The following is a 24,412-nucleotide window of genomic DNA, read 5'->3' as shown; positions in this document are numbered from 1 at the left end:
GTACAGATATGAATAGGGCTTGCCTTTTGGCTTCCATCCGGATTGTGAGAGTTGAAGGCAAAACTCTTCCCTAGCATGATGTTGTAGGGTTGGAAACATTTGAGCATAAGAGAGAGAAGGATAGGAAGATATTATCATTTTAAAACCTTCTCGTGACCTATGGAATAACCGTGGATACCTTAACTTTCAAAATGTCACATATATTTAAATCCTTCTGTTGTATCTTAATGGAAGCAATCATTTAGTCCTGAATGGGGTAGAAGTAAGGAAGGTTGCATTACTTTAGTCATATTTCTTATTAATCCAGAGACTTTCCATAACATCCTTAGCTTATACATTAGTCTTATTCACTCTATGAGAACGATAAGGAATGATTCGTATGCATATTTGTTTACTATAATCACATTAAACACTCGACAATTTATTAGCATACTCACCGGGATTTCTTTATAAAACAAATTAAAATATAGTCACAAGGTTTTATATAGGCACAAGTAGGGAAAGGATCTTATACATACTGTTGTCACATAGATACATGAGGTATATGTGTATTAAGCTTTGCAGGTGGTTCTATTTCATTGATAATAAGTTAATTTCCAAACAAAAACAACAAACAACACAGAAGAGAGAGAATTTCAGAATGTTTCTGCATAACTAGAACTGCACTCTTTCTAAAACATGTTCGATAAGATTGCAACCATGGAGGAGACATATTCCCAAGCAAAAAATGTAGTAGTGCCAACATAGTAGAGATATAACTGCAGCAAGTCGCTGAAAAATCGAAAGAAGATACAGAGTATGCAGTACAATTATTTTTGTGAAAGCACACATCCTATGTTTAGTGCTTTAATGACAACCGAAAATCATAAACACAACGTGAAGTAGAGAATAATGGATTTTATTAATTTTAAAATAATAAAAATGGGTGAACAGGAGTAAGAGGTCATGCCTGTTTGACAAAGAACATCAATATAATCGGACTATGTGAACTACAATGGAGAAAAGCCTGGTACTGACAAAGGAAAAATCATGTAATCAACATGGAAAAGAGTGATGTACTGACAATGGAACAATAACCATAACTACATTAAACCGAGTGTGCAGCAAGTTTATGGAAAATGGAAGAAGATAGAGAGTGTGAAGTACAATTATTTTAGTGAAAGCACACATCGTTTTGGTTAAGGATGAGTAATAGGGCTTACCTATATAGACTATCACCTCCTAATTGTTAAATTGAATTAAAGATTCTAGATTAGGACTGCGAACATCTGTTTTCGCCATGAAGTTGTTTCTACCATACCAGCAGAACATGTTGGAAATTTGACGTCCAAAAAAGAATTCCAAAATTAACCGTGAAGAACATGTTTTGATTGGAAAGTGAGTATGTTTAAGCATGAGTAATAGGGCATACCTTTTCGCTTCCCTTCGGATTGTGAACGTTAAAGGTAAGACTATTCCCTTGCGTGATGTCGTAGGGGCTGAAAAGTTGCTTGTTATGGTTTATGTTGGCATCCCTGGAGTTTGTGATTGTTGGAGGTGACCCTTTGTTTGTAGCCTTTATGTTTTAGGGCATGTCTATTTTTATTTTATTTTCTTATTTATATATATAATAAAGCAAAATAGTCTAGCCTAGAATTATGTCAAGTGGCATCTTAAGAACTAGCTACTTGACATTTGACAACAAAAAACTATCATTTTATAACAAAAAACTATTTTGTTGATTATTTAAATATTTAATATTATTTCATGTTTTATATTGTGGTAAAAAGTAATTAAGATTCATTCCTATTGATGAAAACTCATATGATTTTTTAATTATTTTTTATTAAGATTAGTTGATAATTATTTCATATTATTTTATGTTTTATTAATTATTTATTTATTAAAGTTATTTTGTTAATTATTTAAATATTCAATATTATTTCATATTTCATATTTATATATATAATCTATATATATAATAAAGCAAAATAGTCCAGCCTAGAATTATGCTAGGTGGCATCTTAAGAACTAGCTACTGGACATTTGACAACAAAAATTATCATTTTATAACCAAAAACTATTTTGTTGATTATTTAAATATTTAATATTATTTCATGTTTGATATCTATCTATATATATAATAAAGAAAAATAGTCTAGTCTAGAATTATGCCAAGTGGCATCTTAAGAACTAGCTACTTGAAATTTGACAACAAAAAACTATCATTTTATAACAAAAAACTATTTTGTTGATTATTTAAATATTTAATATTATTTCATGTTTTATATTGTGGTAAAAAATAATTAAGATTCATTCCTATTGGATGAAAACTCATATGATTTTTTAATTATTTTTTATTAAGATTAGTAGATAATTATTTCATATGATTTTATGTTTTATTAATTATTTATTTATTAAATTTATTTTGTTAATTATTTAAATATTCAATATTATTTCATATTCCATATCTATATATATAATCGATATATATAATAAAGCAAAACAGTCTAGCCTAGAATTATGCTAGATGGCCTCTTAAGAACTAGTTACTGGACATTTGACAACCAAAAACTATCATTTTATAACAAAAAATTATTTTGTTGATTATTTAAATATTTAATATTATTTCATGTTTCATATCTATCTATATATATAATAAAGCAAAATAGTCTACCCTAGAATTATGTCAAGTGGCATCTTAAGATCAAGCTACTTGACATTTGACAACAAAAAACTATCATTTTGTAATAAAAAACTATTTTGTTGATTATTTAAATATTTAATATTATTTCATGTTTCATATTGTGGTAAAAAATAATTAAAATTCATTCCAATTGGATGAAAACTCATATGATTTTATAATTATTTTTTATTAAGATTAGTAGATAATTATTTCATATTATTTTTTGTTTTATTAATTATTTATTTATTAAAATAATTTTGTTAATTAATTAAATATTCAATATTATTTCATATTTCATATCTATATATATAATAAAGCAAAATAGTCTAGCCTAAAATTATGCCAAGGGGCATCTTAAGAACTAGCTACTTGACATTTGACAACAAAAAACTATCATTTTATAACAAAAACTATTTTGTTAATTATTTAAATATTTAATATTATTTCATGTTTCATATCTATCTATCTATCTATCTATATATATATATATATATATATATAAAGCACAATAGTCTAGCCTAGAATTATGCCAAGTGGCATCTTAAGAACTAGCTACTTGACATTTTACAACAAAAAACTATCATTTTATAACAAAAAACTATTTTGTTGATTATTTAAATATTTAATATCATTTCATGTTTCATAGTGTGCTAAAAAAATAATTAAGATTCATTCCTATTGGATGAAAACTCGTATGATTTTTTAATTATTTTTATTAAGATTATTAGATAATTATTCATATTATTTAATATTTTATTAATTATTTATTTATTAAAGTAATTTTATTAATTATTTAAATATTCAATATTATTTTATATTTTATATCTATATATATAATAAAAAAAATAGTCTAGCCTAGAATTATGGCAAGTGGCATCTTAAGAACTAGCTACTTGACATTTGACAACAAAAAACTATCATTTTATAACAAAAAACTATTTTGTTGATTATTTAAATATTTAATATTATTTCATGTTTCATGTCTATCTATATATATAATAAAACAAAATAGTCTAACCTAGAATTATGGCAAGTGGCATCTTAAGAACTAGCTACTTTACATTTGACAACAAAAAACTATCATTTTATAACAAAAAACTATTTTTTTGATTATTTAAATATTTAATATTATTTCATGTTTTATATTGTGGTAAAAAATAATTAAGATTCATTTCTATTGGATGAAAACTCATATGATTTTTTTAATTATTTTTTATTAAGATTAGTAGATAATTATTTCATATTATTGTACGTTTTATTAATTATTTATTTATTAAAGTTATTTTGTTAATTATTTAAATATTCAATATTATTTCATATTTCATATTGTGGTAAAAATCAATTCCTTCAAAAGTTGGATATATTGTTTTTATTTTTAAAACTTATGACGCTACAATCATGTATTTGTCAATTAATTATAATCAAGCAATTTATATAATAAATATTATAGTCATTTTAAAATAAAAAAATATTGAAAAAAATTCCATCCCTCTAAGTATGTAACCAATTTAAATAATGAGATTATATTAAGAGTCACAATTAAATAATCAATTAGTAATCAAGCAAATTATATAAAAGAAAATTATTATGACCAAAAAGTCATTTCTATTTTTAAAAAAAAAAAATATGAAAATGATGTCATCCCTTGAAGTATGCAAACAATTGATTTAAATAATATAAATAATATTATAAAAATAATGTTTTGAAATATATACTATTTTAAGGAATATACATGGAGTAGAAAATAATGTTAAAAACCAATTAGTATTGATTACTATAGTACTATTGTAGCAGTAAATATATTTCAAATACACAATTGAATTTAAATAATAATAGATTAGGATGATTCCATAATTTAAGCCACTTAATTATGGAGGAAATCAATCACGCCATACATGATTAGAATCTATATTAATTATGTTTTGAAGTCAATTAGAATGCAAATCATCAATTACATCATTTTCTATTATGAACTATATTGTGATCTTATTAGAATTTAGAATTTGTTTAAAAGGTTAGTGTTACACACGGAAAGATCTTATGGATAAGATTAGGCTAAAGTAGAGGTAGTATATAACCTCTCTATATAGAAAATTAAAGTTATGGGTATAGAGTTCCAACGAAATTCTTATTTTTAAATAACTTACTCTATTAAATATGATAAATTTTATGGAGAGAATATTTTATATATTGGAAGATGTAATGATTTTTCAAAAAATGCAATTAGATGTAAAAGCTAACAGCCTTTTTAAGGTAGATATTTACCATTTACAAGTCACCATAAATATTTCATTGTCCTATTGATTCTAAATTTAACATATCGTTATCAATCATTTTTCTTTTTCTTGAAAATCTACCATGATTTATGTAATTTTGAAGCACACATATACTTACTATAAATTGTTGAAGAAAAAAATCAAGACTATAACAAGTGAGCTTGCCATAATTTCTTCTTTTTCTTTTTTCTTTTTTCTTTTCTTTCGATGTTTGAGTATCTCTACTATCTAAATTTTTTATTTGATATGATCATAAAAATTGCACTTTTAAATTTGATTAGTTTCATGTTTTACTGAATAAGTAATTGATAACGAGAATTTTTTCTTCTTGCAGGTTCAATTATATTTAGGTTACAAATGCATATCATATTAACTCTTTAGTTGTCATGAACTAAAAAGATGAGGAAATAATTACCAAAATAGCGATCAGTTTATACATCAAATCAAGTGGATACATAGGTGGGTGCTTCTTACTACTTTATATTTAATTCTATATTAGAATTTTCACTTATATTTTTTTTCTTATTTTTTGAGTTTTTTTTAAATATATGAGATATATATTGAAGGAGAAGAATAAAACAATAATACAAACCTAATGCTGAAAGGAATGTAGAAAGTTGATTTTGCTCACTAGGTAATTAATGACTTTAGTTTTTTTATTTCTGTTTTGGAGAAAATTCATCCTTACATTCGTTTTAAGTAAAATGTACTTAAATTTAAAAATGAACTACACTTGAGAATTTTGTTTGTTGCCTTATCTTTTGAGTAATAAAATTATATCTCATGATAATTTGCAGCTTGATTTGAGATGCTTTTATTATCTGTCAAGTGACACTAAAAAACGCATAGAAAAAATATAAAGTAAAAGCTAATTACTGATAATTTGTTTTCAGTTTGCATGAATTAGTTCAAACATGAACAAATGTCTTGAGTTGCAACTAAAGCATTAATGCCCTCTAACGTAAATCTTGACGAGTTGAATATTTCTAATACTAACTCCTTATGAGTTGGAATTTTGATAGCAATATTGTATATTATCCTTTCCATGTACAATAAATAATAGAAAAAGTGCAGGAAACAAACATGAATTTGAGAAAATTATCAATATAATTGAGTTTTCAGTTATTTATACAAATTTATTTGGTGTATTAATCTATGATTGAGTCAATAATAGAAGTTTTATACGATTATTAAAGAATTATAAAGGTGGAGTAACTATACTATTCTTTGAATGTGCATGTTTTATTTTTATTCAGTTTAGAATTAATTAAAAACAAAGGTATATATGCCTTAGTAAAAGTTCAAACAGAATTCCTTTAAAAATATAAACGTTAAAATAAACTTACAAAAGAGAACTAAATGACTTCAAAAATATCACAATTTTTATAATGATGAAACAATCTATATATCTATATATATAATAAAGCAAAGAAGTTAGCCAAAAATTAAGCCAAGTGGCATATTGAGAACTAGCCACTTGGTATTTTTGTAACAAGAATCTATTTTGTTGGCAACAAAATTTATGTTGGTGATTATTTTGGTGAATAAAGTAAAGAAGTTAGCCTAAAATTAAGCCAAGTGGCATATTGAGAACTAGCCACTTGGTATTTTGGTAACAAGAATCTATTTTGTTAGCAACAAAATTTATTTTGGTAATTATTTTAGTGAATAATCAATTCGTAATCAAGCAACTTATATGGAAAAAATGACCAAAAAGTCATTCCAAAATAAAAAATATTTCTATAGAAATGTCATTCCTTAAAATATTTGAACAATTAATTTAAACATGTCATAAATATATTACCGTATATAGTGAATGTTTACTTTACCATATATAGTGAATGTCTATTTATGGAAAAGTTATAAACCCCAAGGTTAGTTTTTCCCTATAAATAAAGAGTTTTTCCTTCATTGTAATTCACCCCATCAAGAAATCCCTCAAGAGAAATAAGAATTACTCTCTATTCTCTCTCTATTCTTCTTCTTTGCTTTATATTTCATAACACGTTATCGGTACGAGACTCTGCCAAACAAGGTGAGATTAATAATCTAAAGTAATTTCAAGGTTAGTAATTCATTATGTTATTTGTCTTTTGCTACTAATAATATAATTATTGTTGGATTTGAGGAAAAATAATTGGTTTGGAACCATTTATGTTTTAAATTTATTCCTCAAGAACAATATTATCAAAAGGGATGATAATATGTTGGATTTAAGCCCCATCAATTTATGCCTAAGACGCCTTTATATGGGTAAGATGTTGAATTTGAATCTCAATGCACTATATTGATGATATTATGATGTCTAAGGAAAAATAATATATTTTTAATGAAAAGTCACAAAATATGTCCCATTGAATATTGTAACGCCCCAAATCTAGTACCCAGAATACTACACGGTGCTCATGACCCCGAAGGACCACAAGCTAACACATGACTGATATCTGTAACTGAGCACTGAATAATATGCTGTAAATATGCAAAATATAAGCTGTAAGGCCATAAGGTTCAAAACTGAACTAATAGTGAATATAAAACAATGTTTGTAATGGGGTATAATAATACCCAAAACTGAAATAACATCTGAAAACATCAAGTCTGAAAACACTGTAGTCTGAAAGACTCTAAACTGTCTGAATAAGGAGTTGATGGGGCATGTCCCCAACTAACTCCAACTACTGAAATAAACTAAGTAATCAAGAAATAAAGTAATGATCATGTCCTCGAAGGATGAGGACTCACTGCTAGTCTGGCTACTGAACGTCTGATCTATTAATGATGCTCGAGAGCTTGTGCTTCTAAACCTATGGTATAAAATATCATAGCTCAAATGCGTCAGTACGATTGAATGGTAGGCTGAATACAATGGTTCATATGCATGAAAAATACTAACTGACTGAATAACATGAACGTGAGAATACATGCATGAATACGTAACTGTAACTGAGACCATACTGACATTGTTATGGGGTTCCGAGTACTAATTTGCTCACATCTGAGCTTACTGATACTGATGACTGAGTCTACTGAATACTGAGACACTGATGTTATATCACTGATAAAGAAAAGACTGTTTCTGACAGTTCTGATTATGAAGAACTAGTCTGATTGACTGTATCTGACAGTCTTGAAACTGAATACTGATAACATAAATTTTGTATAATTAATATACTATTGATTGGGTGACTGTGTTTGGTAATCCTGTAATCTGTAGAACTTAACTGGGTTTTATTATTGAGACTGGATTTGAAACTAAGACTGTGGAAAGTAGTTATCCAACCGACATGCCCCTAATAAGCTGTTATAGCTGAGTTGGGGTTCAATTTGTAACCCCAATTGGAAGGGTTTCAATACCGTACCACCAGTAAGGACAAGTTGTGAGTGGCCCTCATCTGACAGTATCCCCAAAAGAGAACGGTGGGATCCTCATCTAACAGTGTCTATCCATCTCATCAACCCTCATATGATAGTGTTGATGTCTCAACCTATGCTAGCTACATAGTTCTGGAATGCAAAGATGACTTCTAAGAATCACACCCTCATCTGACAGTGTGTGTTCCCATCCTTGGGTTTACTCGGTGCTAATTCCTACTCCCATCTGAATAGACACTGAACATGATTAACTGAACTGAACTGGGCTGAATTAACTGAGTTCCATGGACTGACAAAATAGTACTGAGATTACTATATTACTAAACTTTCCTAAGTCACATGACTGACTGATTTTGATGAATCATGACTTGACTGAGGATATCGTGAAGCATGTCACTGACTATAGGCACACAGCTATATTTTTCGAGTACAAGTACCCCCAGGACTCGATAGAAGGAAACTGACGAGACATGACTTTCTGGAGTACATGACCAACATCAACAATACATAATACAATAAGTTGGGGATTTTATGAAGTACATGGTTATCATAAGCTTCTACATGAATAGGATTGCATATAGACATGGCATAATTTCATAAGTCTAATTCATGAGCAATCCAACAACATTTACAAGGCATGTTAGTAGCGTGGAAGTCATTTGAACATAAAGGCAAAACACGAATCCATCACTTAAGTCATAATTTCTGCTATATTGCATAAATTCTAGTCCCTTAGGCATTTTATCAAACACCTTACATTCACAACTTAGGGCATAGGTATAATCATCAATTATCACATTATGAACCACTCAATTCTTGGATTTAAACTCATATACTAACGTAATTTCATAAAACACATTAAGATTCCAACTTGGGAATCATACAATAACAACAACCACATTAACATAATCAACACATAGCATGAATATCATAATTCATAGTCTAAAACTTGATTCTTGGGCTTCATGGATGAAAGGAATCCATGAATGAACACTATGCATACCTTAGTTCTTGATTCTATAAAGATTGACGGAGAGATTTTAAATTTGAGTCTTGTATTTGAATCCCCAATTGAAAACCCTAGCTTGTTCTTGAGAGAAACTTGAGAGAAACAATATATTTTGAGTGAAATATGACTGAATCATGTGTTATTGGGTTTATATAGGGGTAAAAAATTGACTCTTTTAACCCTTGGATGTGTATTTTAATTGTTTAAAAATTTCTCGATCTGGACCCTTAGCGCGACGCAGTGCTTTCGCGTCGTGTCTCTGGAAAGTGACAAATGAGAAATTGCATGATGGCTCGATGCTCCACTATCGCGGCACAACATTGGAAATTGACAATTGCCATTTAAGCTGGCTCTGCGACGCACTGATGGCTCAGATGATACACTGTCTTACTAAAAAGGCTCTAACTCTTCACCCGGGTGTCGGATTTGGGGCGAATTTGGTATCGATGGAAATCTTATTAAATTTTTCACATGATAAAAAGTAAAAATCTTGAAAATACCATATGTATAAAAGTGGATTCATCTTTAAAACAAGTATTTGAAATTTTTGGGACGATTTCAAGCTAGGTAAAAATACGGGGTATTACAAATATGCTCCATTCCATGAAGTGAATGTTGTAGCAATATATGATAAGTCTGAAATATGATAACGTACTTCATTCTTGAAGTGTATAAAATAGCAGTGCATAATATGTCTGAAAGAATATAAGCGATTGAATGCACGAATATATACGTGGAGGGACAATATGATAATGATCATCAAAAGTGATGATATTTTCTCATGCATATTATGATCATAAGATATGTTAGAGAAAAATTCTCTTGATCTGTATGCCTCGATTTGCTCCTGAAGTAGCAATATCATAAAAGAGGTTATAAGCTATCAATTTGAGAGGCTTAAGACACGATTATATTTCATTCATGGGAATGAGAATTTTAATTGGTATAAGCATAGATCCACTCCTTGGGTGAATGTGGTGATATTTAGTGAAACTTATCAACAAACGTGAACTTGATTGTGATGGCTTCACAACTCACCTCTGAATGAGGTAGAATAATCGAGAAGAGTTATTTTGAAATCTACTTCTAAAGTAGTAAATTTGAAATTTATTCATGTGATAGTGAATCTGAAATTTACTAAAGTAAAAAGGTACATGTCATGGTAAACTTGGAGTTTGCTAGAATAAAAGTTCATAAGTTTACATGAACGATTATGACATTCCAAAGATGTGCATATTGAGTATTGGACATGTAATGAAGAATTAAAAAATTCTTCAAGAATTATTCATGTTGTTTGTTCTCATGATAAGTTGGTTGGACCAACTAATTATTGGATTGGATCCCTCAAAATCTGAAAAATATAAAAAGTGAATAAGGACCCGTTCACCTTTCATGTGATATGTTGAAAAGATGCATCAATAAGATAATCACATGTAAATTTATTGTCAACCTGTAGTTTGACATTCATAAAATTGTTTTCTCAATAAAATTGAGTTAAGAGAATAACTTTCAAATTGTGTAATCAAGACAATTCATCTTGATGATGATGGTTTAGCATGGAATGCCTTTGATAAATAGCTAAACCATTACTAATGAGAACAAAGCTTCACATGTTGGTTTGAAATATGCTATATTGAATACAATAATACTTGTGTGCATTAGACCAATAGATTATGATTATTTCTTCCCTCTCAATTGGTTCAAGGTCATGAACCAAATATTTCATCTAAAATTTTCTTCTTTGATGTGCGCTATATGATCAATAGATATACCATGGTGTACAAATAAGGATTCTCTAAAGTAAATTGAGATGTATGTTAGTTTGCCTAACATGAGGGGGAGATAAATAAACAGCAAAAAAAATATGTTGTGAATTATCATCAATATGATCTTTATTCAATAGATAATTCAAGTCAAATGCTGAAAGCATCTCATATTTAAGTTGCAAGTGCTCTTGTTTTATGTCTCTAAAAGACAAATCTACGCATGCGTGAAGCATGGTAGACCAATCTATTTCAAATAGTCCTTGAAAATGATAAGAAGAAAATAATTTTAATAATAAGACGATGTGCTCTTGAAGAGATTACGACATAACACTTCATGAAACCTTTTGAGAGGTTTAGGTACTTGATAATAATGTAGTGATGAGATCTCAAAATATTATGTCACATTGTGAACCGATACAAAATGATATATCATCAATAATATCTTTGATACAATATTGATGCAATATTGTAAAATATTATGAGGATCCAAATTCTACGTTAATTTAAGCATGCTGGCGTAGAAATATTTATCAAGTGACACGAAAGGATGCATTTTGATAAGCATAAAACCTATTTGATTTGCATTCCAGACACTTGAAGATGTCACACTTGACATGTTGGATATTGTTACTTGACAAAAATTCATATGAAAATCTCTAAAGGATTCAAAATGCCGGAAGCATATAAAGTTTCTGGGAAACTTTTTATTTTCCTCATAAGAGATAATTTGATGATTTAAGTATCATTGGAACTCTTGGAGAGTTTTCAAAAGCAATAGAATTTTTGCTTAAATGAGAAACATGTAAATTGAATAAGGATTCATCCTTGGTTATGAAGTGCCATATCTTAGTGCAATTGATGCACTAATATATCTTGTAAATACTACAAGGCTTGATATAGCCTTTTTCAGTTAATTTGTTAGCAAGTTTGTAGTCCCGGTCTTATTGGTCATGTTGATGTTAGGTACTTATCTGACCTACATAAAGCTCGATCTCAAATAGGCTATGTGTTCATATGTGGTGGTACTGCAATATCTTGGAGATATACAAATTAGTCTATCTAGCCACTTCATTGAACTATGCTGAGATAATAGCTAATCATGAAGCTAGCCGAGAATGTGTATGGTTGAGGTCCATTATACATCTCCTTCAAGAAAAATGTGGCTTGAAATGTGACAAAGTACCCACAATTTTATATGAAGATAATGCAGCACGCATAGCACAACTTAATGGAGGATTCATAAAAGGAGATAGAACGAAGCACACTTCATCAAAACTTTTCTATACATATGATCTCCAAAAGAATGGTGATATTAACGTGCAATAGATTGATTCAAGTGACAATGTGACTGATTTATTCACCAAGTCTCCTTCAATTACAACTTTTAAGAAGATGGTGCACAAGATCGGGATGCAAAGGTTTAAGGATGTTCACATTAGGGGGAGTTAATATGCGTTGTACTCTTTTTTCCTTACTAAGTTTTGTCCCACTGGGTTTTCCTTGTAAGGTTTTTAATGAGGCAGCCGATATGCGTATTGTTAGAGGTGTGTACTCTTATTCCTTCACTGAATTTTGTTTTTCCACTGGGTTTTTTCTAGTAAGATTTTAATGAGGCACATTATCTATGAATTAGACATTCAAGGGGGAGTATTATAAATATATTACCATATATAGTGAATGTCTACTTTACCATATATAGTGAATGTCTATTTATGAAAATGTTATAAACCCAAGGTTAGTTTCCCCCTATAAATAAAAGGGTTTACCTTCATTGTAATTCACCCTATCAAGAAATCCCGCAAGAGAAATAAGAATTACTCTCTATTCTCTCTCTACTCTTCTTCTTTTCTTTATATTTCATAACAAAACAACATAAATAATATTATAAAAAGTAAATGTTTATGATATTACTACAATTGAGTAAATCAAGAAAATATTACAAAAAATCAATTAGCAAATAGTTATCATGTAACTTATATGAATATATATATATATATATATATATATATATATAATAAAGCAAAAAAGTTAGCCTAAAATTAAGTCAAGTGGCATATTGAGAACTAGCCACTTGGTATTTTGGCAACGGGAATCTATTGTTGGCAATAAAATTTATTTTGATGATTATTTTAGTGAATAATCAATTAGTAATCAAGCAACATATATGAAAAAATTACTATGACCAAAAAGTCATCCCAAAACTAAAAATATTTCAGTAGAGATGTCATTCCTTAAAATATTTGAACAATTAATTTAAACAACATAAATAATAATATTATAAAAAGTAAATGTTTATGATTTTACTACAATTGAGTTAATCAAGAAAATATTACAAAAAATCAATTAGTAAATAGTAATCACATAACTTATATGAATATGATTATAATAATCAAAAATTTATTACAAAATAAAAAAAATATTATGAAAAAGATGTCATCCCTCAAAAATATACATCATGAATTTAAATAATAATGTTATTTTAAAAAATATTTATGATTTCACTACAATTTAGTAAATCAAGGAAGTATTACAAAAAAATCAATTCGAGAATAACTAATTAATAATCTAGTAACTTATATGAAAAAGATTATTAAGACAAATAAGTCCTTCCAAAATTAAAAATATTATGAAAAAAATGTAATCACTCAAATGGTAACTTTGGACTACAAAGTGAAAGAAATTTATTTCAATATATTTCAAGTAATTTTATTTAAAAAATATGCATTCATATTTATTGAAAGGATTTTCATTTGATATATTTTAAGTAATCTATATTTAAAATAATATGCATTCATATTTAATGAAAGAATTTTCATAATTGAGAATAACTATCATTGAGTAATTACACTATCATTCCATATTAGGAAATGAATAAATGATAGTCATGAATTTAAAAGAAGGGCAGATTGAAAATAAATAAATGTTGAATTTTTTTTAAAGTGAATGTTACTACACAGAAAAGATTACATAATATTTATCAAAAATAACTACTAAAATTACATAGTCCTAATTAATATTCAAAGTCAAATAAAATTTTGCCTTACAAAGTTATTCTTTAGTTGACCAATTATATAATTTATATAAGTCTGTAAGAATAATTTTGGATTTTAAATTGGATTTTAAAATAATCAAATTTGAAAAAGATACTTTGTTTCAATGAACAAAAATTAATTTAAAAAGATTAAATTATCTTATATAAAAATTTAAATGTGCAGATCAATAAAATAAATTGGGAATAAATATCTCTTAATAATAAAAATATCAATAAAAATTTATAATAATTTTTATATGATGAAACGTAGGTGTGAGTTACTAATTATATGCAATTGAAGTATTACCGTAAAATGAATATTTATATGACAAAAAGTATTTATGATTTCATTCAATGTAAGTCAATTAAGAAAGCATGACAAATTTGATTGAGAAATATAAATAGAAAATGAATAATCAAATAACAATTATATACATATATATGGAAAAGAATATTGTACCAATTGCAGTTAATCTAGAAGTTCTAATGCCATAACAATTTACCACTATATAAGAAGGCTACACTCAGTAAAAGATAATTAATTTCTGTCATAACGTGTTGGAGAAGATGAATTATACAAATGATTTCTGCCACGACATATCTTGTCGTGATTATCACTAGGATCTCAATTTACTTTGAGTATTATTTTAGAATAGACTTTTCTTAATTTATCAAGTCAACTAAATATATAGGTTATGTTGCATATTCATTTTATTTTCTACATGTTTGGTGAAAATTTTATGAGCCAGTATTCATGTACTTTATGTTTTATAAAAAATTATAATTTATACTCTTTGAAGATTTAACTTAATGATCTTTTAATATGTCATACATTTTTAAATACTTAAAATAGTTTATCTTGATCGAAATGTGCAATGAGAATTTTAGCTATAACATAAAAATTTACAAGTTATACATTAAATATGAAGAAACTAATATTGATATTAGATAGTTGATTTTCTTGCATTGCAAATATTGTTGCTTTAGATTTTAGTGAGATAATAATATGATTTCAAAAATCAATAAACTATGATACTAAATTATTAATCCATTATATTTCTTTATGTTAGGATTAATACTTGATTTGTCTATACTATATTTTTATATGGTATAATTAACAATTAATTTGTAAATTAACTTGGGTGATTTTAATAGTATATTAAAAGTTTTGTGATATTATATTAGGAATGATAGTTAAGTGACCTTAGTAAAAAAATGATAGTTGTATAACTATCTATGAAATTTACCCGACACTAGAATTACTATCTCAAAAGCTATATCTCGAAGATCATAATTTGGGTGAGTATCTCGTGGTTGATGCTCAATGGGCAATGCTCAAATTCAATAAATCAAATATTTATGAATATTTATTTTTTCAAATTCATTATATTTAAATTCTTACTGTAAATATTAGTGTACTTTTACGTAGCATATTGTACTAATGTGAAAGTAAAGGTCATTTATCATTTGTTATTTATAAACATTATGCTACAAACTTTCTTTTCTTTTTTTTTTTGTTTTAGTTGATATAAATAGGCAATGAGTTCAATCATGTTTATCTTTTATATTTGTAACTCTAATTTTAGAATATTGTAGATCTTTTGGTGCAATAATTATTTTGATCTACTTTGTACAATATAAAGGATACATATGAATAAGATTAATATCTTATTGTACTTATAAACATGAGGGTTTAAGTATTAGTTGAATGTTCTAAGATGGGAGAGAATTCAATTTCGATAATGATTAATATTTATAATTTCATTCAAATTGAGTTGAGAAAGTATGATAGGGTTTATCGAAAATAGAATTGAAGAGTAAATATTCAAACCAGTGAAGGAATATACCATTTATTCGAAATAATAATATACAATAAGATTCATTAATATTTGTTGGTCCATTATCATAAGAGAATAAGTGAACATTGTCAAATCGTGCAAAAAGGTTAGGACTTTAGATAATGTTATAAGTAATTTGTTGAAAAAATGATAATAAAAAAATATGAGAGAGGAAAAATTGACTATTATTGAGACTTTGCTCTAACTATTTGCCTTGACGCAAAAAATATTTTAAATTTATAAAAAATTATACTGTGTCTAAGATCGTGCAAAGGAATACAAAATCTACTTTGAAAGCAAATTCTATTAAGACAAGAAAAGAGAAGGGGAAACTCTTTTCTTCCTCTTGATAAGAGGGTGCAAATTAAAATATTTAAATATAAAAGAATTTAAATTTCAAGTTAAAATTTTATAGAAAAGCCTCATGTGCATAACTCTAAAACATATCTTTCATTAGTTCTTTGTTTTTCTGACCAAATTTAGAAGTAAGTCCTTAACTAATAATAATTATGTTAAATATGCCATTTTTTTTTTGTAATTATATGATTCTTTTACAACATAAATCAATATAGATCACAATATTATCTAATATTCTCAAATAATTATATTACAATATAATATTATTTGCATGCGGATACTAACTTTAGAAAAGAAATGTTTAAATTTCATGTAATTAATGATATTAAGTTCAATATTTTAATAGTTATTTTTGGTATTGCATAAATTTATTAATTTCAAATGTGTGAACGATATTGAATAAATTTTTTATTATATAAAATTAATAAGATAATAATTTCTATAATAAATTTCATTTAATATCGACTATGCATCGCGCGGGTACTAATACTAGTTCAATATATAAAGTTGGGTTTTTTAAATTGGGGGTATTTTAGTAATTTCACTTTATTTTATTTTTTTGAGTTGGTGCTTTTAAGGTAGTATAGATTATTATATTAAAATGCGAAAAACCTTTGAAAAGTGGTTTAAACATTTAAACTTCATTAAAAATCTTTGAATAAATAAATTATTTAATTTTAAATAATCAAATGTTAAACGTGCGATACGTGTGTGGTTAAACTAGTGTGTGTGTATACACACATCAATTTTAGGCCACCCCAGAAACATGGGTAATGGAGTGCAAATTCCTGGAGCACAAGCACAACAAAGAAGAAGATGAAGACAACACATCAATGTTAGAAGAAATATAAATTACAGCTGTAAGGACAGCCAAAAGGCAATAATAGAGTAGAAGACGTAAGTACTTACGTCAAAATATTCGTCGGCACAAAGCGACAAAATAAAAAAGAAGATTGGACCACTTAGTCTAAAAGCAGCCACAAAAGGAAAAAGGAACCTTATCCGGATAAGGGGCCAAAAAAAAAAATAGAAAACTTCTGAAGGATGACCCAAAAATTTGTATAATGAAAACTATTTCACTGACTAAGTTAAATAAAATTCTGCATACCCTGTTTGCGAACAGCACCCTCCAACTTGGTATCAGAGCCAACAAGATTAAAATACTCTATGAGAAGACCTCATAAAAATATTAAAACTTATAGAGAAATCAAGAGAGAATTAAAAAGTCTTTATTTTGAATATAAAATACTTAACAATACAAAAGAAGATCCAATGAGATTAGATCAGCTAATCACCATAATCTCTAGATTAGAGTATAAACTAATTGGACATCTGAAGTCCAGAAATAAAAATAAATGAATAAAGAACAAAATAAAGAACAAATTTTAAAATTGTTTTCGAATAAAAAACAAGAACTTATTATTCGAAAAACTCGCTTTGAATATAATTCATTCGCAGGAGTTTGCTAAAAATCACTATTCTCTCAAAGAGGTGTTATACGTCAATTGAAACTTGAAATTTTCCACTATGAGCATAAGCTCAAGCATAATTATATTAACTCGCTATGAGTTATAATGAAATTTTACAAGAACTTGACGACCTTATTGACATGCAAAAACATCTAGTCGTTAAAATCAACCTAATAGAGAAGGAAATCAAGCTTATCAAAGATAGTTCACCTATAAGGGTAAATAACCTTATTGAAAGGGCTAAAGCCTTCGATAAAGAATTAGAAAAGAAAATTAGGAGAGAAATTTTTGCTCCTACCTTCTCTAATAAAGGTACATATAAAAAGGGAAGCCTTGACGAAAAGATTATATCTAGCTTTCTAGAAAAAAAATGAAAGGAGAAAATAGAGGAAATATCTACTCCTAAAATAGAAGAAAATCCTAGTTCCAAATTAGAAGAATGTTCTAGATCAAAAAAGTAAAATAGAAGAATCAAATGAATGACAAAGACAAATTAGTTTATGCATTAGAAGAACTTGATCTAAAAGACCAAGATTACCATGTTCTTATGAACAGAGGAGATACGGGAGGACCACAATGAAACTTTAGGAGTCCTAAAGAAGAAGGAAGCTCTTCTACAGAGCCTATGCAAAAAAGATAATTTCTTACCTAAATTCAGAAAAGGAAAAGACTATAATAGTCAATATCATAACAACAGTAAGGCCAAATACATGCCTAATAGACTTCCAATAGGAGACGCTAAATCTACTCAGTTTTTAAATCTAGATTGTAAAACAGAACCAAGAGAATTTTTGGATTTATGGGTTAAAAACCTATAATTATTCTTCATCAAGGGAAAATGAGTAAATTATACCAGTGAAGAAAAATATTTAATTTCTATTAACACCTTTACTGGAAAGGTAAACAATTGGTTTAGAGGAGTATCAGAAGATTCTAAAAACATTATTAAAATTGAAGTCCTAGAGCAATTTGAAAAATCAACTAGAGGAGGAATAAATCATATAGTAAAATATGTTGGATACGAATTCTCAAGTATCCAAGGAGATGTCTCTAAAGGAAAAGAAAAACAAAGGCTATTAGCAACGGACTGGCTAGAGAAACTTCAAATTTGTAAAATGTTCTATATTCATGAATATACCTGTGAATTTGAAGAATACTACTACAATCTGTTTGACAGTAGCATAAACATGAAGTCATATATGGATAAATACTTCCAAAAACTACCAGGATTTTGGGTTAGTTATTTTAGGGAAGAATATGCTAAAGAAGATCAAACGAGTGATTCATTAGGAAAAAAAAATTCATTTCTTAATCAAAGAATTAGCCAGCTTTGTATGTTACATAGTATATAAAGAAAAGCCAAAAGAATCAACACCTAAATTTTCTGTGAAGATACAGAAGCAACATCACAATGGGGAAGTCATGAAAGAAATTCTTTAAAAAGAAAAATAAAAAACAAAGGATTAATCAAAAGAAAAAATATTTTCAAAAGAAATTATGTACCAAGAAAAAGGTACTTCAAAAAACAAAGAAATTTCAAAAAAAAAAAAGTCTACAGACAAATGTTAGTGCTATTATTGTGGAGAGGAAGGCCACAAAAGTTATGAGTGTAACAAAAAGAAAGTTAAAATCTCTAAAATTGATAGACACGAAATTGATTCTGACTTGGAGTCAGTAACATCTATCAAAAGTGAGGACTTTTACGTAGAACTCTATGAAGAATTCTCAGATTCAAGTACTGATTTAGAAGAATGAATCAAGAAATTGAGAATATAGAAGAAACCACTCAAGTTATAGAAGCTAAAGAAAATCAGCGAGGATATACTTTGAATGCAACAATCGATGGACAATTATTAAGAAAAATCCAAGGATTAAAATTTAACCTTCGAATTGAAGACAGTCTGTTCAGTAGGTTACAAAGAACCTTTTCAAGAGATAAAATCTCATACCACGAATATCAAGAAATTAAAAAGAAAATAGAGATTACTCAAACCAACGGAAGACAAAGCTTAACTATTAACAAAGCAACTGATCGACCAAATCCTAAGAAAAATTTTGGAAAGAAAAAGAAAGAAGATGAATTACGTTCATCTTGGAGGAATCCAAATAATGGTAAAATCCACTTTCAAAGAAGGAATTAACTATCCAATAGTTATCAACCTTTTGGACGAAAGATTTATTAACACCAGGAAAGAAAACCTAGGTATTGTTGAAGAAAATTTGGCTTACACCAAATTATTATTTACCTACTATCCAATATATTGTATACCACTGAAGGATGCTAAATTTAATGAAGCCTTAAGTCTGTATTTTCAGGTAAAAAAAGACGATTTACTTAAATCAGGTAACCATATTATGAGCATTTATTATCAAGCTCTATATACAGTTACCAATTCAAATTATGAAAATATCTATAAAAAATAAAAGCTTGGTTGAAATTGATCATGAATGTGCAGGATAGCCAGAATAGCTAAAGCAAAAGTTCAACAGGCAGAAATCCCAAGTGAATATGAAATCTAGATTGGAAGAGCCCTAGAAATAGGAAGCTCAAATACCTCAAACCCAAGACTCTCTATAGAGTATGAGAAAAATGCCATAAGAAAAGGTAATTCTAGAAGAATTACCAATGAAAACTCTAACAACATTACTAAAGTTTCAGGAAGATCCTTTAATGGAAGCGACTGGAACAAACAGACCTTCTTAATCCAATCAGGATCTTCAGCAAACCATGTTAAGGAAAGTATCCTAGATGGTTTAACCATGTATGAAGGTACCCCCTACATTTATAAAACATTTAAAGGAAACAACTACAACTGCTCAAAAATGGTAAAACTATCAATTCGGTTTGAATCAATTCGAATAATTGTTCCTTATTATATTATCAATCATGAAAATGATTATAATAAATATTGGGAGGAACATTTCTCAACAGTTTGGATCAATATAATATCCAAAAAAAGGAATTAAAATAACCTTACACGGAAAAACTTCTTTTATCTCTAAAATTTAAATGCCAAAAGAAATCTCTTTTAGAGTAGTAGTATTCGTAGAATTTACTACCTACGAAACAAAATTGGCATCATGTTATCAGATAGATAATGGTTTTGAAGCCAGTTTAGATAAAAAAAATTTTATAAAAGACTGAAAAACTAATAATGTTAATGCTTCTGTTGTCAGTATTACAGGTGATAGGGAAAAGGTCACACATTATAAAGAAAATGTGGAAATAATTTTAGGATAAAACTTATTTCGATAAAACATGTTTATGCTTATGATAAACTAGAAACTGATTTGTTACTGAAAAATGATTTTATACAACAGTTTCAGGATTATCATCAAATAATATACATGGTTAGTTTCAAAACTCCATGTAATCATTTTATAAAAATCCCAAGAAAACATAACCCCTATGTTTTGACAAAATAAAGGGGAATTTTTAATAGAAGATTTTTGGATAACCCAAAAAATTATTCATGTAAATGTCTTAATCTTGAAAAAATAAAATAAGATTTACAACATTCTTATAGAGAAAATTCATTGAAAAAATGGACAATAATCATGAAAAGGCAGCTTTAACTCTTAAAGATCCTAGTATCATTATAAGAGTTAAACCCATGATTTACAATGAAGAAGATAAAACTGAATTTAAGGTTCAGATACAGGAACTTCTTAATCTCAAATTAATAAGGGGAAGCAAGAGTCCACATAGCAGTCCCGCATTCATGGTTAGAAATCATGCGGGACCAAAAAGAGGACAAACTATGTTAATTGTCTACATAGACGATATTTTGTTATGCTCAGAAAACTACCAAGAACATTTAGCACATCTCAAAGAATTTTCAAAAAATTATGTTAAAAATGGAATTGTTTTAAGCCCAAAAAAGGCTGAAATAAACAAAAATGAAATAGAATTTCTTGGAATGATTATTTCAAAAAATGGAATAGAGTTACAGACTCATATTTCAAAGAAAATAATAGAATTTTCTAATAAACTAACAACGAAACTAAAGATACAAAAAAATTTTGGTTGTTTTAACTATGCAGGTGAATTCATCCCAGATCTTGCAAAGAAAAAAAATTCTTTGCAAAAACTAATTAGGAAGTCAAATCGTCTAGGATGGACCAATGAACATACTCTTTGTGTTCAAAATCTAAAAGAAGAATGTGCTAAGCTTCCAAAGCTTAGACTACCTGAACCAGAAGACAATTTAGTTTTACAAACGGATGTCTCCGACTATCATTGGGGAGCATTATTACAAACAGATTTAAATTAAATCTGCAGACATACCAATGGAATTTTTAACAAAGCAAAAGTTAATTATTCCACAAATAAAAAAGAATTACTAGCAGTAATAAAAGGAATACGAAAGTTTTCGGCATTTTTATTACCAAAACTATTTGTGGTAAAAACAGATAACACACAAATATTAGGTTTGATATTTAATAAATTGCCTTCTGAACCACAACACAGAAGGTTACACAGATACTTAGATTGTATTTTGAATGGGTTAGCCCATTCTTGTTTTTTAACTTTTGATTATTAATAAAATACAAATTAAAAAAAAAAAAGGTTACACAGGTGGCAGGATTGTTGTCAATCTATTCTTTTAAAATAGAAAATATTAAATGATCTGACAATATTTTTGCAGATTTTCTTTCAAGAAACGTTCAATATAGACAATAGAACCCAGGTGTTGGTCAACAAGATATTCCAAAGAATGAATAGCATTGAAGAAGCCATAAATGAAAAAAGCAATATGGTATTTAACATTCGTGATGAACTATCAGCCTTGTCTGAAAAGGAAAAAAAATTATAATATGAACTAAATCAGCTTAACACTGATCAAGCTGAAAATATCACAGAATTTCAACTTCTCTGTGAACATCTGGATACCAGACCTAAGGATCAAAAGTCCCTAACAAAGTGGCAGGAAAAGTCCCACTAGCACCTAGTGATAAAAACATCTCGATGATAAGCCTGAATATGTCAATGGTTGAGTCTTCGAACCCAGCTAAAAGCCGAGAACAGTGAAAATTCCCTATAGAAACAACATCAGTAAAAATTGATAAAACTTCTAATAAATCAGAAAAAATGACTTAACTCTTTTGTAGGTAAAAGATTTGGTTCTTTTCAAGTCGGAAAAATCCATCCAAAAGAGGAAGAATACATGGCATTCCCTAGATAGATTTACAATCTACCAAGTGAAAGTGAGGAAATTTTTGAAATTCTAGGAACAAAAAGTTTGCATCCAAGAATTTCAGTATTTCCAGGTGGAAGTCCTAGCTTCACAGCTAAACTATTTGAATTCAGATATCAGGATCGAGTTTATGCCAATTCAGATTTATCTGAATTAATAAAATTACCAAACTAATTGACAAGTTCAATAAGAAACTATGCTAAAAGACATGGATTCTATTACAGATTTTACAGCATATCCATGGAATTTCAAAACAAAAAGTTATTTTTTCCAATGATTAATTACATCTCGGTGAAAAATTAAAGACTTTCAATATCAACGCAACAGGTGTAGATAAAAAAACTCCCGTATTTGAACTCAAAATGAATTCAAACAAGGAGAGCTTTAGGGATGAAGGCCTTGTACAACATACTTAAAAAATATTATGAAGATAATTATAAAGTCCTTGATAGGGATACACATTAGGTTTTAATGACCAGAGGAAAATCAAAGTTTGTAGTTCTAAAGGAGAAAATTACTGAATTTGAAACACGTTAATTTCAAGCCACCCCAGAAACATGGATAATAGTGTGCAAATTATTGAAGCACAAGCATAACAAAGAAGAAGATGAAGACAACACATCAATGTCAGAAGAAATGTGAATTACAGCTGTAACAACAGCCAAAAGGCAATAATAGAGCAGAAGACGTAAGCACTTACGTCAAAATATTCGTCGGCACAAAGCGACAAAATAAAAAAAGAAGATTGGACCACTTAGTCTAAAAGCAGACACAAAAGGAAAAAGGAATCTTATCCAGATAAAGGGCCAAAAAATAAATAAAAAACTTTTGAAGGATGACCCGAAAAAAATAGATAATTGTAATTCTACCCCTCCTTACATCTATAAAACGAGCGATTGAAACTCAACAAAGGCAGACTACATTTTTTCTGAAACTTTTCATCTTATAAAAATGTTAGGTGTCTTAAAAATGAGTGAGTAAAACACTTTTCCAGTTAAGGAAAGATATCTAAATAGTTTATATGTAAGTATAAGGAAGATCTGATTAAAGATTCTTCTTATGTAATATTTTCCTGAAATAAAGAGTTTTGTTTATATATCTTCTGTCCAATTCATATGTTAGCCACAAGTGAAGGTTGCGATCTTCTACCTTATCAGAAGAAAGACAATAGGATAGCCTCAGACTGAGTGTCATCATAGGCTAAATAGTCTTTCATTGTGAAGAAAGAGAAGTACTGTGGTACTGATACAACTAGCAAAAGAAGAAGTCGAAGGTTATAAATATTAAACTCTGCGCTTCATGAAATTATTAGCAGAAGAAGAAATCTATCTTCATATCTTTTAAATACTTATTCATACATACTATATGATACTAAATACCGATAGGGAATAAACACTGTCATGAAATTTTTAATATTTCAATGAGTTATTA

The 24,412-nt window shown here is 28.0% G+C and overlaps 1 protein-coding gene across 2 annotated transcripts in view; it reads right to left on the bottom strand.

Annotated features, from left to right (window-relative positions):
* Positions 1–7,721: 7,721 nt before the first annotated feature.
* Positions 7,722–24,412, bottom strand: part of LOC107873584 (ankyrin repeat-containing protein ITN1) — a 22,102-nt gene continuing 5,411 nt past the window's right edge. Inside the window, exon 3 of one of the 2 annotated variants that reach the window (XM_016720487.2) lies at positions 7,722–7,745. In XM_016720487.2, coding sequence (XP_016575973.2) covers positions 7,740–7,745 — 6 coding nt within the window. In that variant the 3' untranslated portion in view covers positions 7,722–7,739. Of the gene's footprint in view, positions 7,746–22,523; positions 22,823–24,412 lie in introns of those variants that run through there. The other variant, XM_047413478.1, reaches the window with a different exon arrangement.

This window comes from Capsicum annuum, chromosome 6, assembly GCF_002878395.1.
Source record: "Capsicum annuum cultivar UCD-10X-F1 chromosome 6, UCD10Xv1.1, whole genome shotgun sequence".
Lineage (NCBI taxonomy): Eukaryota > Viridiplantae > Streptophyta > Magnoliopsida > Solanales > Solanaceae > Capsicum > Capsicum annuum.
Note: the sequence above shows the minus strand (reverse complement) of the source record. Positions and strands in the feature narration are given on the sequence as shown.